The sequence below is a fragment of the Channa argus genome, chromosome 17, assembly GCF_033026475.1.
Source record: "Channa argus isolate prfri chromosome 17, Channa argus male v1.0, whole genome shotgun sequence".
Lineage (NCBI taxonomy): Eukaryota > Metazoa > Chordata > Actinopteri > Anabantiformes > Channidae > Channa > Channa argus.
The window spans coordinates 4,283,853-4,300,624 of NC_090213.1; the positions used below are offsets into that span (position 1 = coordinate 4,283,853).

The 16,772-nt window shown below is 39.8% G+C and overlaps 1 protein-coding gene across 10 annotated transcripts in view; it reads right to left on the reverse strand.

Annotated features, from left to right (window-relative positions):
• Positions 1-16,772, reverse strand: part of ryr3 (ryanodine receptor 3) — a 93,497-nt gene that overhangs the window by 28,372 nt on the left and 48,353 nt on the right. For all 10 annotated transcript variants that reach the window (XM_067481079.1, XM_067481086.1, XM_067481084.1 and 7 more), the window contains 16 exons: positions 16,468-16,694; positions 15,054-15,266; positions 13,567-14,176; positions 12,958-13,158; positions 11,477-11,579; positions 11,191-11,325; positions 8,279-8,552; positions 7,774-7,888; positions 6,033-6,165; positions 4,611-4,714; positions 3,920-4,055; positions 3,620-3,803; positions 3,021-3,123; positions 2,550-2,670; positions 1,573-1,742; positions 403-623 (listed from right to left, as the gene is read on the reverse strand). In XM_067481079.1, coding sequence (XP_067337180.1) covers positions 403-623; positions 1,573-1,742; positions 2,550-2,670; positions 3,021-3,123; positions 3,620-3,803; positions 3,920-4,055; positions 4,611-4,714; positions 6,033-6,165; positions 7,774-7,888; positions 8,279-8,552; positions 11,191-11,325; positions 11,477-11,579; positions 12,958-13,158; positions 13,567-14,176; positions 15,054-15,266; positions 16,468-16,694 — 3,050 coding nt within the window. The remainder of the gene's footprint in view (positions 1-402; positions 624-1,572; positions 1,743-2,549; positions 2,671-3,020; positions 3,124-3,619; positions 3,804-3,919; positions 4,056-4,610; positions 4,715-6,032; positions 6,166-7,773; positions 7,889-8,278; positions 8,553-11,190; positions 11,326-11,476; positions 11,580-12,957; positions 13,159-13,566; positions 14,177-15,053; positions 15,267-16,467; positions 16,695-16,772) is intronic.

Below are 16,772 nucleotides of genomic sequence, written 5' to 3' on the forward strand. Positions count from 1 at the left end.
GCAGATTCCATGCACAGTTTAAAGCCTCGAAGTAAACCTGGTGTATGGGAACAAGAAAAACTTTCTGTAACGTGACCTTTAGGGTTTGGCAGACAGTATTCACCCAGCGGCAGGATTCAGTCAGTTGGGGCTAAAATGGCCACAAAGTAAATGGGTTTAAATGTCGAATTATCACTGTGATCTTTACATAGTACTTATGTGTAAAATTAACACCTAGTGATAACGACTTTCACGTCACGTAGTAAATGCTTAAGCAAAGTAAAATAGAGTGCCGTTTAACGTGTTCAACTTGAGTCAGAAACAAGTCATTTGAAAGCGGGATTGATTGAAAGTAACAGGCTGCAGCCTCAGTAAATACCCAACACCCATTGAATGTTTTCACTCAGGTTTGACAGGCCTTACTTGCAGATAGCCAGCAGGCAATCCTCAATGGTGTCCCTTTGGGCTTTAGTGAGTGAGCGGCCTTTAGACAGCCTGTAGATTGTCTGCAGCGTGGAATCAATCAGCTGGGCATGGTGCTCTGTGCTGGCGAAGAGAGCAGCACAGCGGGTCAGCAGAGGCAGCAGGGCTGAGCAGATGTATCGGTTCATAGCCAGGGCTGTCTCAGTGGTGCTCAACACATCCTGTGGCACAGAGAACAATACATTTAGCTGAAAGACATGGAAGCATTTTACAGTCTCCACATGACAAGATTTATAAAATGTTCGATTGAAAATGGGCTCAGAGCAACAGTAAAAAGAAAGCCCACAAATGGAAAGTAGAGTGGAAAAAAAGCTTTTTCCATGATGTCACTGCTGGGAGTCATTTTAATCATCCAAGGTTTGAAATGGGCACTGGCCTAAACAAAAAAGTTTTTGAAAATATTTCTGTATGTTCTTACATGAATCTGATTTATTGTGGGTCACAGTGATGCAGCAGTTTTTCATTATAAATGCAAATTTTGTTGCAAACCATGACTAACTGTATGGTAATTGAAAAACAATGATAGAGGAGCAATAAGAAGGGGACAATGGTGATCAATTACAGATGTTACTAGGTGACAACTTCATAACTAAGTTTTTATTTGCATTTGCTGGAGTAATGAATGCTAATGAAATCTAGTTTAAGGGATCTGAAAGTCTAACAATTCAATACGAGTCACAGACAACATGTTAAACTTGTAGCTTTGATCTTAACATTAGTGCCTGGGAAAGGCCTGCCGAAAAAGAGACTGTATCCCACCTTGGACATCCCAAGATTCTCAATAAATATTTGATAAATGTTTCTGACAACCCAGAGGCAATCAAACAAGGCTTTGTTGTGACTCTAGTACTAAATCATTTTGCATGTTTGCTGAGATCATCTGCTTTTGTTAGATATATGATCAACAAACTGGGAGCCCAAACAAACTGTAATGAGTCCTATATGGCAACACCACCAAAAGTAACAGGAAGGAAGATTACAAATATAAAATATAAAATACAAATACCTAAACTCTATTTTAGGAAACAGAGATAGAAATTTTGTAACTCATCATAAAGGGCGAAGGCTTAATAGGGATATAGAGAATCGTGAAGGTTGTTTATGACTGACCGTGTCCAGAGACGCCGAGGCTCGGAGGTCAGGCAGGAACCCCACCTCCAACATCTGGAGCAGGAAGCTCTGGTCCTCGATCCCGTACACACGGTCCAGGAAGAGCACCATAGGAGCCTTGTGGTCTGGGCAGAAACTGGCTGACATGTCAGGTTCTGTCACTGTGCCATCTGAAGGTTAAACACATAAGGGAACATTTTAAGTGTATTTGGTGGATGTAGGTTTAGTGGTAGAGGAGAAATAAAAGACCTATAATAATAGGATGCTGAGTATTGCATGAATATTTAAGGAAAAGTAAAAAGCTGAACAGCAAAAGTTCATTTTTAATACAGACTGGATAAATACATGGTTTATGAATAAAATGTGTGGAAATGTGGGGCTGGCTTTAAGTTTATTTAGGGTTAAAACAACTGCAGAGTTCAGCTGTAAAAAAACACATTACAAAAGCAAAATCTACTGAGATTCATTTAAGACACAGTCTGCTTTCCTATTACAAAATTGCACATGCTGTAGAATTAATTTTCTGGTGTGGGTGCTGCTGAGGAGAGTCCATTTATTTAGTACGACGACAACTATACTTTAAATTTGGTGGCAAAGCAATAAATGGACAGCAAGTAAAACATTGTTTGTTATAATTGCAGAAAATCCTGCCTACACAGAGGTGAACAGATATTCCCTCCTCACTGATGCCTGGAGGAGGATCATTAAAAACGATATACAACCAGCTGAGGGGCTGAGATGGTTTTTGAAATGCAGCGATGCCATAATTTCTATTGCTTTGATCTTTTAGTGTGACTTATAACCGTCAAATCATTTTTTCATATTTAGTCCGCAAAGCAATGCAGCATTTTTAAGATGATTTATTGTCCCTCTACACATCTTCCAACTAATGCTGGTTGTCTTATTGTTCCACCTTTTTCAGCTTCAGTCGTTCCACCTGCATGCATGACTTTGTGTAGCAAATAGGACTAACATACCTTTATTTACGACAGGCATTTTGAGAGGGATGCTGATGGTGCCCACAAGGTCTGTGGTAGGAACCAGAGAGCGCAGGATGGCTCTGATACGCAGTGCCTCACCTTTACCCGCATTTATAAGCTATGGGTTAGAAATAGAAAACATTAAACAGAAACTGGACTTTATTTAGGGGCTTTTGTTTATGTAGAGCAGAGGTGCAGAATAACATGAGTCTGTGCATGCTGAACCCTAATTTAGCGGTGGGAAAATGTTATCCACACTGAAGAGAATATATTTTCTGCTTTTTGTAATGAAATTGCACATGAAGAGAAACTTTCACAAAAACAAATCAAAAACTGCCTCACTCCCTCTACACTTAGCTATAACAGAAAACATAAGTTGGTGAAGTTCACAAATCACTGCAGTGCCAGCTATACTCTCCAGAGTAAAGGTTACAGTGGAATTCCTTAGTTAGTTTTAGAGACCCTCACATGCATCTCAGGAGCACAGCGTCCCAGAAGGTCAATGAGAGCTGAGTAGAAGGACATGATGGCGTTTCCAATGTGAATAACTTCAACTTCTTCTTCACCAGACCTAAAACACACACACACACACACACACACACACACACACACACACACACACACTGCAATTCTAATACATTTTTTACACACGGTCCAGGAAGCAAACCTTCCTGTTAGTTGCAGACTGAGGAACAAAAGATTCTACAAGATAGCTTACTGTACCACTATACTGTAAACATTAACTATGTTTTGGCAAAATACATGATGAACCAACAGGGCTTTATGTTATACATCTCCAATCCCCAATCATCTCTCTCACTTGAGTTACTAATAACCCTCCCAATTAAAACGCAGCCAGTGTATCACAGCTTTTGCATACTGATGAGTACAGGGAGACAAACACGTTTCCATCAGTGTCACAGCAGCTATACTCTTTTAAACCAATAGAGATCTAATTAATGGAACGGTTCACTGGTAGACTTTTATTACTACTAACTACTTTAGTGCCACTCACTGTCACAACCCTGTCAGGAGCAAAGATAAAGTAAACTGACTTGAATTCATACCCAGTACTGACTCCTGCCGGGGTCTTGGGCAGGTCCAGGGCAGGATCCTCAGAGATCTTGATGGCCTCCTTCATGGCAGCCAGCAGACCATGGCCTCCCTCTCCCCTCAGGGCAGGACCAAAACACTCTGGACGTCTGATCAGCAGCTTCACCACCACGTTGGCATTTTCTTCCACACTCTCACCTGTTATACAACAGGCCCACGGACAGCTTTTTTAGGGGCACTTCTTAGGCCTACTGACTGTGCAGCTTCACAGCTGCTGGTAAAGACAAAATAAGATCAAATTAAAGTTAACATACCATTGCAGAAGACAGCAAACCTCAGGAAGGACAGGTAACGCTCTCCCTCTATGGGGTTCCAGCCCAGATCTGGGTAACCCTTAGCAACCAGCATTGCACAACTCTGAAGACCACAACCTGCGAGGTATGTCACCACCTACAAACACAGACATATAGGTGTTATAATGACCCAGTGTAGTTATGACCGTCAGTGTGGTGACTGTGGCGCAGGAGGTAGAGCGGTTATCCACCAAGCCCGCATTTGTTGGCTCGATGCCCAGCTCCTCCGGTCACATGCCAGTGTCCTTGAGCAAGACACTGAACCCCAACTTAGATTCTCCCAGCTGCATAGCAACTTCCCCATTGGTATGCGAGTGTGTGTGGGATTGTGTGTGATTGTGTGTGAATGGGTGTATAAGAAGCAGTGTAAAGCGCTTTGACTGCCAATAGGTAGAAAAGAGCTATATAAGTGCAGACTAATTACTATTTAACAGCTAAAGCTTCAAAACATTCTAAAATGACAGGATATACTGTCACACCTTAATACACACAACACTCATCTGCTCCACCAACAAATATCTTGAGATGATGCTAAAACTAAATAATTGAATAGTCCTAGAAATCCACTCATTAGTTAAGTTTTTTTGTACTTTTGTCCTTCAGTATGAAATATTTACTCCAACTCTATAGCTGTAGTTTTAATTTGACAAACCTTCTCCAGATCAGGCTCTACCAGGGCCAAAGCCAGGCCGTTGTTGTCCATCACCGAAGATGCTGCAACATCCAGTGGAGTGGAGCCCCGCATAGCTTCAGAGGCTAAACACACACATACCCCAAGTGTTACCAGCAATGCCAACAAACATTTCACCTCAACAACAGGGGGCAGTCAATGTGCATATGCTGTCCTAGTATTCTCTAATCTAAGGAGACCAGAGCTCCGTTTAGGTCAGCTGACATCTAGAAAAATTACAAACACATGTCCAACTCAAGAATTTTAAAGCACTGAGGATCTTTTAGAAATAAAAAGTTAGGAAAATGTTTTACCATCTCAAGTCTTTATGATTTTTGAGACTCAATCACACCTGCAACTTTAAACCCACAATGAGGACTTAATATTGTAATCAATGCATCTTTAAAAAAGAGAATTCTCATCACCACAGTTTATAGAAATACTGGGAAGTTGTACAGACCTTCACACAAAATAATGAATCCTGTGATTCAATGAACATAAACACTCCTTCCGAATATTTACATTTAATTGGTACCAACTCAAAAAAAGAATTGTGTAACAGTATTGAAGGTAATTTAGAATAAAACTAATAGCATTAAAAGTATATACAGTAAGTGGTTTATAATTGCATTTACATATTTCACTTATATCAACACTTATGACAGAAAAACAAGACATGATTTCTAGCTTTCTCCATCTGATACATAATTCATTAGTAAGGAAATATCAGATGTTTTGTCCAAGTGTTGAGTTTGAATTCATCTGTCCTCCACAGACCGTGTGAACCTCTTCACAGGGAGCTGCTTAACTCTACAGCAGCAGCAGCTAAAGCCCAGTGACTCACCAATCCTGCCCTGCATGACTAAATAAAATCTGTCTGTTATTTTCCTCCCTCCCTCCATCATTCTTCTCCCTCCATCAACTGCCTCCTTCTGTGCTCTGCTTCATTTTTATACTGATACTCTGGCATATTGAATTACTGCCTGTTCCCTTTCATGCTTGTCATAATGTGGGCGACAGGTTTGTGTCTGCAATTCAATTTGCTGCCAGCAACCAGCACCAATTGGTTTCATTTTGAGTTATTTTGGGAGAAACAAAAGGGCAACTTTTCAGCGATTACACCATTGGCAAATACTAAAATAGGATTTTGAAATGTCAAGGTATTCCTATAAATACTTTCCAAAATATATTAACTCTCCACCTTTCTCTAAGCATCTCCTTTCCTGCTTCTGAAAAGTCAATACATCATCCTTCCCTGCAGTTCCTATTGCTTATATTTTAATTCCCTCATACATTTTAAACTTTCAGTCTTCTTCTCTCAAAAAATACACATTTATAAAAGGTTTTGACTGTCAATACAAATCAGCAGAGAAGATCTAATTTTATGATTCTAAAACTGCTTACCCAGCCCAACGCTGCTGTTCTCCAGCAGGTAACTCAGGTGGTCAAACATTGCCTTCTGGTTCTGCCGGCTAATACGACAGAAGTAGCACAAAAAACGACAACAGCTGGCCACCATCTTTGGAAAGGCAATCTCCTGTAGATGAACAAATGATTAAAGTAGTCAAAGTAGACGCTCACTTTCTTCATGTAAACCCTGTAGAACTGAAATAAAAAATATGAGTCGATTCAAATAGTCTCATAAGCTTTAGAGTGGCTCATTTTTATTCAGTAATTATGTTTTGTAGAACTGCTACAAAATTCAATATCCAAGTTATCCTTGGGGTGGTGTCAAGCAGTAGCATGTACATGATAAAACAACATTAGAGCTAATCAAAAAGTAAATACTGCAAACCTGATATACATTAACGAGCTATGGTACTCCCACTTTTTACAGCCACAGTAAGCACACCGCACATATCAAGTGGCAATAAACTGGTCTGGAATTTCTGTCTGAGACTAAAGTACGTGATCAGACTGCCAGAGTCAGATGTAAAGGCCTGAATGTCTCCCTGAGGTCTGTCTGTCTGAAGTCCAATTCATACTTGGCACTGGCCGTGTCATTCAATCACAATCTTCTCTTCCAGCTTCTGTCAGCACTGCCCAAAAAGGACAGGCTTGAAGCCTCCCTCTCACCCCTCTCGTGCCCTCCTGGGTCTACTTTACTCCCCTGGCCTCTCTATTACCCGTGTGGTTCTTGTGGGCATTAAGTTGTTGCTCTTAATTAACCACAACCTCCTACGATAAATTTTGTTTTCCTGAGTATAGGACCTGCTAAGCATAAAATTTACGCCCTCATCTGTCTCTACAAATCAAATAGTCCAATGAACTACACTCAGAAACTGAATCAGGAACTTAAAGCTACAGTCAAAGATCAACTGCTTTTGGCTTGTTCTGTCAGGGGTCGCCACAGCGGAGTGTGTGGCGGATTCCCTTCCTGCCACAACCCTCCCATTTTATTGGGGCTCAGGACCAAGCCACCATTGTGGGATTCGAACCCGCTGCCTTCTGCAACCCAATGTTCTACCACTGAACCACCAGGCCCCCACATGAACATAAAGCTACAGTATGCAACTTTATTTTACTAGAAACATCCTCCAAAATGGACAGTTGTGACATTAAACAAAACTACTAGCAGTTAAGAGATCTTTGCTTCTAAAATGTTGAGCTTGTCCCTCTAACCCAGAAATCTCAAACTCCAGGCCTAAATGGCCACAGCCCTGCATGTTTTCCAACAATCCCTGCACTACGCACTGCTAATTGCCTAGATCAGGTCAGCTCAATCAATCAGAAACTGGTAAAGGCTGTGCAGGGATAGCTGAAAAACAAGCAGGGCTGCGGCTCTCGAGGACTGAAGTTCAAGACCCTGGTCTAACCTATCGGAAAAGTTTCTGTGTTTACTCTTGATTACTACATTCGGAGCATTCTCAATAATAGTACATTTTAAAACAATGACTTTCTAAAGCATTGGACAATGTGGCAGAGTGCAGCAGAGTAGGCAGAGTACAATTCCTTCTAATAATGTGAATACAAGTGACAGCCATAATACATGCACTTTAAAAGTCTGAGGAACATTTGGCTCAGCTGAACAATGGCAACTGAGCAAATCTGCTGATAATGATTGTGTAAAGCCATCAACAGGCTTGTAAGTGCAGCATGAGGTTATATTGAGACGTTTAGTAGTAGCTGTGTTTGTCACACCTACCTGTGACTTGTCTCCTCCTAGCACATTGACCATGACCTCCATGACTGTCTCATGCATGCCCAGCACTCTCATTAGGTTGGGATGCTGGTAGAAAACTTTGTTGTTCATGATGTCACTGGGAAACGCAAGAATGTGGTTAATGGAGATCATGGTATATTGTATGTTTTAACATGTGAGAAGTTTCCAGTAGGGCTTGAAACTCTTTAAAATCTGTATATCTGGCTAAACACTTATTTAATACTTTTGTACCAGAAATAATAAGTAAGTGTAATTGGTGTGGCTCATTTGTTTGTGGTTGTGCGGTGTGCCAATCCGATCACGTATTGGCCATATGTATGCAGAAACTGAGAAACCTGTAAAGGATTCACAACCTTTCAAGCACCCCTGCCTAGCTGCACACTGTGAATAGTTTCTGAATGTAGAAATTATTGTATAATCAAGAACAAAAACTTTTTGCAACCATCATATTTGTACATTACAATTTAAGTCAAAAAAACCTTCTTACCCAAGTCCATCAATCATGAGTTTTTCCTCCTCTTTGCCCATGCGTACTGAAAGCAGAGACCTGATTTGACCCAGAGAGGCCAACAGATTAATAGCATCCTGCACAGATGCGGCACTGATGGTGTAAGATTTCTTCATGGCACGCAGCAACTCTCCGATGCCGTCGTACTGCCTCCTCAGCAGGCTGAACATCACTCTGACCAGCTCTGAGTCCTGGATGTGAGATTCCTGGGCCCAGCTGGTTATGGTCTGTGAGATCAGCTCCTTCAAGTTTGCTGGAGAAGTGAGAATTCAACATTTATACAGTGAGTACTGCAGAGGCGGTGATTTACTGTCAAAGGTTAATGGCGCTGTTGCCACAATTGACCACCATCGAAACAACGTGTTTGAGTGATTAGGTACTTATTTTAAAAAGCAAAGCAACATAGATAGCAAAGAAAGTGCTGGTGTGCAACCACAGCAGAAATGGATTTTATTTCAACTATAATTGTAAAAATGTATTTGCCATTGGTCCTTCAAAAGAAACAAACAAAAAACACCCCACACACAGAGATAGCTGTAAAATGGTTGATAACGCACACAAAAGCTACAGATTCACAGCGAATTCTCAATTCATTACTATATGCAACTCCTCTTACATTTGATACACTGTGGACTTTGAGTCCCAGCATCAAGTCTAAACTATAATAAACATTCTAGATGCCTAAAATCCAAACTGTTTAATTCGATGTTTGAGGCCTTAAGACATTTGTGTGGTCATCAGCAGCACTGTCATTATCACATTCACATCTTTACATTTCAGGCATTTGGCAAGCAGTACAATATAAAATGAGATGTAATGTGTGAAAAGAAGAGGACACAAAAATGTGTGTTGCCCACATCAGAGAAGTAGCCAACAGCCAGGTCAGGAAATTCATCAAACAAAGCTAATGTGAATACAAGTAAGCTAAACTTTGTGAGTGATCTTGGATTTTTGTGTAATCATTGATTAATAAGCCAAAAGTGTTTGGGTCAGAAATGTTTCTCGTTATGCTTTTCATATTTTATGTTTCCTTAAAAATCTGCCTACAATAGAAGGAGCTTTGCTAGAAAAATTATGAAACAGTTACTAAGGACTGCGGAGAGACAGCTGTGTAGTGACTTTCCCAGCCACTTCAAAGGTATTTCATTAGATAAAATGAAATAATAAAATGATAACCTCAAGCATTTTTTAATGTTTACAGCAATAGAGAGAAGCAAGCTAAACTGAAGCCCAGGAGAAGGTGTTTGGTACATAAGCTGTAAAGTCTGGGTGACCTTTTGAAACCTAATTTCAAGTTCCCAACAAACATCAATATTACAAGATGACAAGCAACAATAAAACAGAAGAACTCTGTTTCAAACATTTGAGCCTAAAATCATAACACTGTTATTCCAAAGCTATCGCTGAACTTTGAGTGTTTAAATCAAACAGTTCAACATCTGTAGCAAGCAAAGCATCAGCGCTGAGCAGAATCCTAATGAGAGATGACAGAGAAGCAAAGACAGGGAGCTGCCCTGAAGGTGAATGTCCTGCTGATTCACATATGCTTTGCATTGTCTCCAACACTGACTCACATAGCAGTGGCCACAAACATACTAACTACTCTCTCTGCACACTAATTGGCAAGAAAAAAGTTTCATAGTGCCCATAGGGCCCAGACAAAATGAAGTTGCCTGTTCGTTTTTCAAATGTATTTGATGTAGTGTCAAAGTATAGATGTAGTGTCTGCGCAATTCAACAAGACTAAAGCTCATAACTGGCAAAGTGAGCCTTATTTTAACTGATATAGTTTTATATTAACATGTAGGCTGTGTATCTTAAGGAGGGTATCATTATGCAGATATAAATCAATCAATATAAATCATCAGGACAAATTTAGAAAATATAATCCCAAACTTAATTTCCTGATTAATAAAGCTCCTGATTAAATGAAACAACCTATTTAATAACAAGTTTCATCTCTGGAGGGATTGTGAAACAAACGAACAATACACATAACAATATACAACTTAATATATTCTGAGAAGAGCAGTTGGTTTCCTCCATCCATCGTTTAATAAGCTCACTTTTATAAGACCTGTATATAACGTAGATCTTCTATCAGAGCTATCATGAATCACATCACGTGTGCACTTACAAAGCTTTTCAATAATGCAGGATAGGTGTTGGAGGGTGGATAAAGACATTAGAATTCATAGAAGAGGCTCCCACAGAGGCTTTTTCCATTAGTCTTGTACTATTTGGTACAGAACATGCTTTCAGCACAGGGCAGCAGAAAACAATTCAGAAACCACTCGCACCTGGGTATTTTCTGAATCATTTATGATGAAAGATCTGGACTTACTTTGAGGGTTTGCTATTACATAGCGACGCTTAATGACAAATGTGGTCCACCAGAGAGACGTCCATGAATTGTTTAAGGGGTTTTATGGCCTTTTCATTAAATGCTTAGACACTAAATAGATAAAAATGAGATGTTATGCTAGTACCCAAGCACCTAGAAAATCCGACTTCTCCTACTGCTACATGCATCAGGATGAACTTTTCAGATGTCAATTTAAAACACTTTAGCATTTTCAAAAACTCACGGGATAAGCCGAAAGGACAAAAAAAAAAAAAAATATATATATATATTAAACATGGGTCAATTTTTATGAAAGGCCGAATGCTCTTAAGCGAACTTACATCTCATGGTTTGTCATTTAATTAAAAATAAATATATACTAAACCCTTTTATTTGCATTTTTGTTGTCATTCCTCAAATTTAAAATCACAATGCATCTAAATGATTATAATTTAAAAGAAACACCCTGCTGTGAAGTTTCCACAAAGTCAGTAAACTTTCAGGTTACTCGACCACTTTTATTTAATTTTATTTCTAAGTTACTTACTGGGAGCAGCCTGTTCTTTCTCTGTGGGTTCCTCCTCTGTCTTCTGAGGAGGACCCTTGATCTTGTAGAGCAGAGCGAGGAGACGGCCTTTTATCGAAGTGTCCGGCTCTTCCTCTTCTTCATCCACTGGAATTCCTGGAAAGGGCAAGACGTACTGATGTTCCAACAGAAGTGTCTCAAAAGGGGATTAGTGTGGCATATTTATGCACCAGTATGTTAAGTAAGATAAATTTCTGTATATTATAAATTTTATAATTATTATAAATTGTCAGAAGGTTGACTCTACCACAGTGCAGACGCAATTCTTCATGGAAAGAACTGAGTTCATCTTGAATCTCCTCAGGACAGGTGCACTCCTCTCCTGCACTGAAATTCAGCAGCATGTTGATCTGGAAGAAGACAAATAGGATATGAAGTTGGTTTTTATTCCTAACAAGAGTACACAGATATTCATCGGTCTAGCCTCTTAATTTTACCCTTGAAATCCACCTGATTGATTGCATTTAACTTTAAATTGTACTACATTTTCTTGCAGTGGACAATGCCCACAAACCCCCCTAAAGGGCTCAAGGTTCACTGACCATAGTCTCTCAGAATTCTGTGTGAAACACTGCTCATGTAGATAAAAAAAAAAAAGTCTAAAGCATTTCACATTAGGTAAAAGTTTTAAAGTCAAACTTTTACAGTCATTGTTAATCACATCATGCAGAAACAGTTTTGTCCTTAAAATTGCTAACTGCAAATCTGCTGTTACTGCTGTGTGCTGCGAGATACAGCGACTGGGAATCAGACTAAATATAAATGAGATGCTTCTTCAAGCTGATGCTTTTCTGACCAGTTTATTTCTGGCTGAGCTTTTTAATAAACCACATAGAGTGATCTTTGAGAATGTTGCCTACAAGATACACCTGCTGCTGACCACTATTCCTAGTGTAGACTTGTGCTTATGTTTAATGTGCAGCACCAGCAAAAGAGCAATTTAACACACTGCTGTGTGTTGTCCAATAGCATTATTGACCACGTAAGCAAGTGACATAAATACAAACCCAAACAATTACTTGGACTTTTATGGCAGGAAGAATAATTTACTTATTAGCATAGGCAAATCTAATTTTATTTTATTTAATGCTAGTTCTCCATTTTTGAAGACAACATTAACATACAATAGTTGTTACCAGAGTAATAATGAATAATTATTTTCGACCTAAATAAACAACAGATTTACTTTGAGAGACTCAGAGGAGCCACACAAGTTCACTTCAAGTTCAAAACTAATGTTTAGACATTAGATGGGTTGAAGAAATCAAATTAAAGCACAATCTGTAAATTATAGGGTTAATGTTAGGTCAACAGTCACAATGCATTATACCTGTAAACCTGCTTGATGAAAGCATACTGTAAATTTCCCCTGTGAGTATAATAACAATGATGTACTTTGAAAACCAGCCACTTCACTCACTGCACAGCTAAGTTGTCCAAGTTCAATTTCACCTCACATATGCCCCAATTCATCCTCCGGGAAAACCAGCTGAAAATGAAGTTAGGAAACAACTGAAACTAAAAGGCACTCACAACTGCAAAACTCAGTGTTCCTGTCTCTGCCGCTGTTTTAGGCGAGGTCATTGATTTTACTTTTCCACCCCAAGGACCAAGCATTTATCCTTTTTCTTCCAGTATCATACCTCAAACAACTTAGAACATAAATAACATCTCAAACAGGATGTAAACAATTTCTCTGATGCCCTTCGGTCGGCTGCAGTATTATACCTGCTCCTGCGGGGGGGAACGAAACTCTTTGGTCTTCTTGGCAGTGACAGCAGCAGACATGTTGAGTGCCTGCATCAGCTCATTGTAGCGGAACTTCTGGTTGTACTGTAGCTTGGACACGAAGCCATCAGAGAAAGAGACAATGGACTCGATGCGGTGCCTCAGCTCGCAGTCACAGAAGTAGTGCAGCAGCTCACACATCTGAGTAGAAACACATTTAAACAGGTGAATTCTGATGAATGCTTCTTGTAATCTCTGCTTTATCTGGAGTCTTTTCTGAATTCTGAAGTCATTTTCATATAAACCATTTTGAATGGAAGAAATACCACATATTACTGCAATTTCCAACATTTAAAAGCATGGTGAACATTTTGTCATTGATAGGAATATTAGCAATTAAAAGCTGCCATCCTTTGCAGTCACTCCTCAGTATCGAATAAATTATGAAGTTGCTTATTAATTTCTCATTTGCTGACAAATGAGAAATTAGTGAAGCAAATCGAATGGAAGAAAATTAACTGGGTAAAATTAAAATCTAATTAAAATTTGGCCAGATAAATTAATAGCCTACATTTTATTAAACCATTTTCAATCTCCATTGTTAATCACCTGGCGTTTAACAGACTCCGGCAGTAACTTCTCCAGCAGACCCTTAACAGGTGGTTTACTCCCCTTGGTCTCCTCCTCCCCTGCCTCCACAGCCTTCTCCTCATTCTTGCTCACATCCTCCTTCTCACCCGACATGGTTCCCTCATCCCCCTTTTTTTCTTCCTCTTCCTTCACGTCTCCAAACACATTGGGGTCAATTAGAAGGAGAATCAGCCTGACCTCTTCGCTAGTTAGAACTCCCATGATTAACAGTGTGCCAATCAGCTTGAGGATTGGGACGAACTGGTACTCGACGCTTCCGCCTAATGGGTCTCGGATGTGTATACCCCCACCCTGCACAGCCTCGGTGAGCATGCTAATGGCTTTTTCTTTCAGGATGCCGAGTGGGATCTGGGGGCTGTAGAGGTACTGCTGCCGTTTGATGTTGAGGATGCCAACGGGGGAGAAGTTAACCCGAGGTTTCAGGGAGGTGCTTAGGCCCACACCGGGCAGGGAGTGTCGCTTGGACTCATCAGGGAACAGCTTGATGGAGCGCGTCTCATCTGTGACGGGGATGATGAACTCATTGTTCATCATTAGACGAGCCTCCTTCGCTGTCTCAAGATGGATGCTGTCGATAAGAAGAACCAGTTCAATCCATGCATCCAACTTATTCCTGAGATTTATGCTTTTCTACATCAATCAGTATTGCAGATCTAGGTTTAAAAATAACTTTCCATAAGTGGTATAAATGTGCAATTGCTAAGAATCCTGCAGTGCCAGAGCACATAACTACCATAATATATCTGCTTGAGGTGACAGGGTTGGTGATCAATACCTATGACTCAGCTTTACTCAAGTAGCTGCTGAGAGGCAAAATTCACTGTTTGGCCTATAATCACAGTTTTAAAATGCAACTCTCCAACCACAGATATGTTATTGCCTACAATTTAAAATTACATTTTTAGGTGACATTTATAATGTGTTATTTAGTCCAATAATGTCTCTGATTCAATTGGGAATTTATTGAGGATATATGAAGAAAAGTGAGAAATTCATTTAAACTCGATGTGTGCTGGCAATAGAAATACTTACTGTTGCATTATTAAGATTTATATAACACATCTATATTGGGGTTTTGGGTGGATCAATTTCTTTGCACGGTAAAGGTAGGTTGGCAGTATTTTTACTCATGAGAAAATTTAATAAGCTGCGATATAACTTTTACATCACCTCCATCATTATTGCTGAGCTGCTCCATCACCTCCCTGAAATTGATCCTGTTAAATATTAACAATGCCACACTAAACTTTCATTTTGTATCACTAACACGAGTATTTATTATATTAGTACAACAATTTCTTAACAGACATGTAGGCAAGCAGGTATTGGTCCAAAACGCAGAGAGTTTACTGAATGTGCAAAAACATGTTTTTGCCATCACCTGCCTGTATGTACACATGATTGTGTGATGTTGTAATAGTCATAACAAGTACAGTGCATCTAACCTAATAAGAACATTGTAGAAGCCTTCTCTCAGCATGCCAGAGAGGTACTGGTTGTCGATGGTGTAGAGGAGCTGTGATTGGTCCAAATGGCTACAGAGGGCGTGTGCTACACGGGTGTTTCCCAGGGCACAGAGGGCACAGTACAGCTTCAGTGTATGGTAGTGGAACTTTCTCAGGTCTTCATGTTCTGATAACTCCAGGATGTCCATGCACCTGGAAAAACAGACAGGAAACAAAAAGAATATAGTGGATAAGGGTTTGATTATGTGTGTCATTTCAGCCTTAGACCATTCACAAAAGAGCTAATGTGTCTCAGAGATGATTGAAAGCCAGTGGTGAGGTGGTGTTGTCTGCCAATATGAGGAGTAAGGAAATGTACATGCCAGATAATGCAAGGGGGGATGGGTGGGTGGTGTAAATACATCATGGGTCAAGTAAACCTGGTTTGCTAAAATCAACACTTGGGTATATTATTTTTTTAAAAGTAAACCACGACCTGTTTGATTGATAGGTATAAATCTTGTGGATAAGAACATTTTTGCATATTCAAGGAAAACCTCAGATGATTTGCCATGAGATGCAAACACCTATTAAAACAGAAAGGCTGAGTTTAGTTGACAAAAAAAAGTGTAGTTCTGGAACAAAGTAGGATTATTATATAAAAATAAACGTCTATTAGAATAATGAAGTGAAGAAAGGTTCCATCTCTAATGGCTTGGTTTATATATGCCTGCCAACAGAATTGGCGCACTGGCATTTATTGACCAGTTCACTGCTGACGGAAGCAACTGGATAAATGCAGAGGTATATGTAGGAGCATTGTGCATGTTCGGATTGAGCCAAATGCATCTGAAAGAAGCTGCTTTGTATCTATCACTAAGGAAGAGTCAAAGCAGTGGCTCAAAGACATCACACAGGAATTAAAAGCAACAAACTTCCCAAAAAAATGAAATTTTCTTGATGTGTATGTGTCTAATTGGTAGTCTGAGTTAAGAGATTTTATATATATATATATATCTTACACAGTTCTTAATTACTAAGCTTTCAAAAAATAATTGAGACAGTATACACACACTTGCAACTGCAACTAAAAGACGAATAATGGTCTTAAAATTGACAACATTTGCATTTACAGAACCATGGAGACTCATAACCAGCTCAACAACTATGTGGTAAAGTAGAATTAACTACCAGGATTTAAAGTGGTACAGGAGGTCCAAACCACTTGTTTATCATAACTGTAACAGCAGTACATCAGCAATTATCGATCCCACACTGAGGGGCAAGTTAATGCAAAACCCCAGTGTACAGTAACAGTATGTAGTCTGAAGTCATATACTGTAGGTGAAGCATAAAGGTACTGTATGCATTTGTGTATTAACAAATCCCTCCATTCTTTATCCTTGTAGTGGACCTGTTCTCCTCAGGTATATGTACAGCCATCATCTGCAGTGGTTCTAGACACTGGACCACCCAGCCATGTCTCTCGCTGACCCGGGCTGTCTCCACATTTAAGAAGGTGTTTGGCATCCGACTCCACAACACAGCCACAATCGTTTGCACGTCCAGTCGCGGTGGGCACTGTGGCACCGGGTTCCTATGCTCACTTTTAAATATGGCCGATGAGAGGGGCATAGCATCCTGGGAACAGAGAGTAAAGAAGCCAAAACGAGAAACATAACATTCATTGAAGGAAAATAACATTCAATTGTGGGGAGT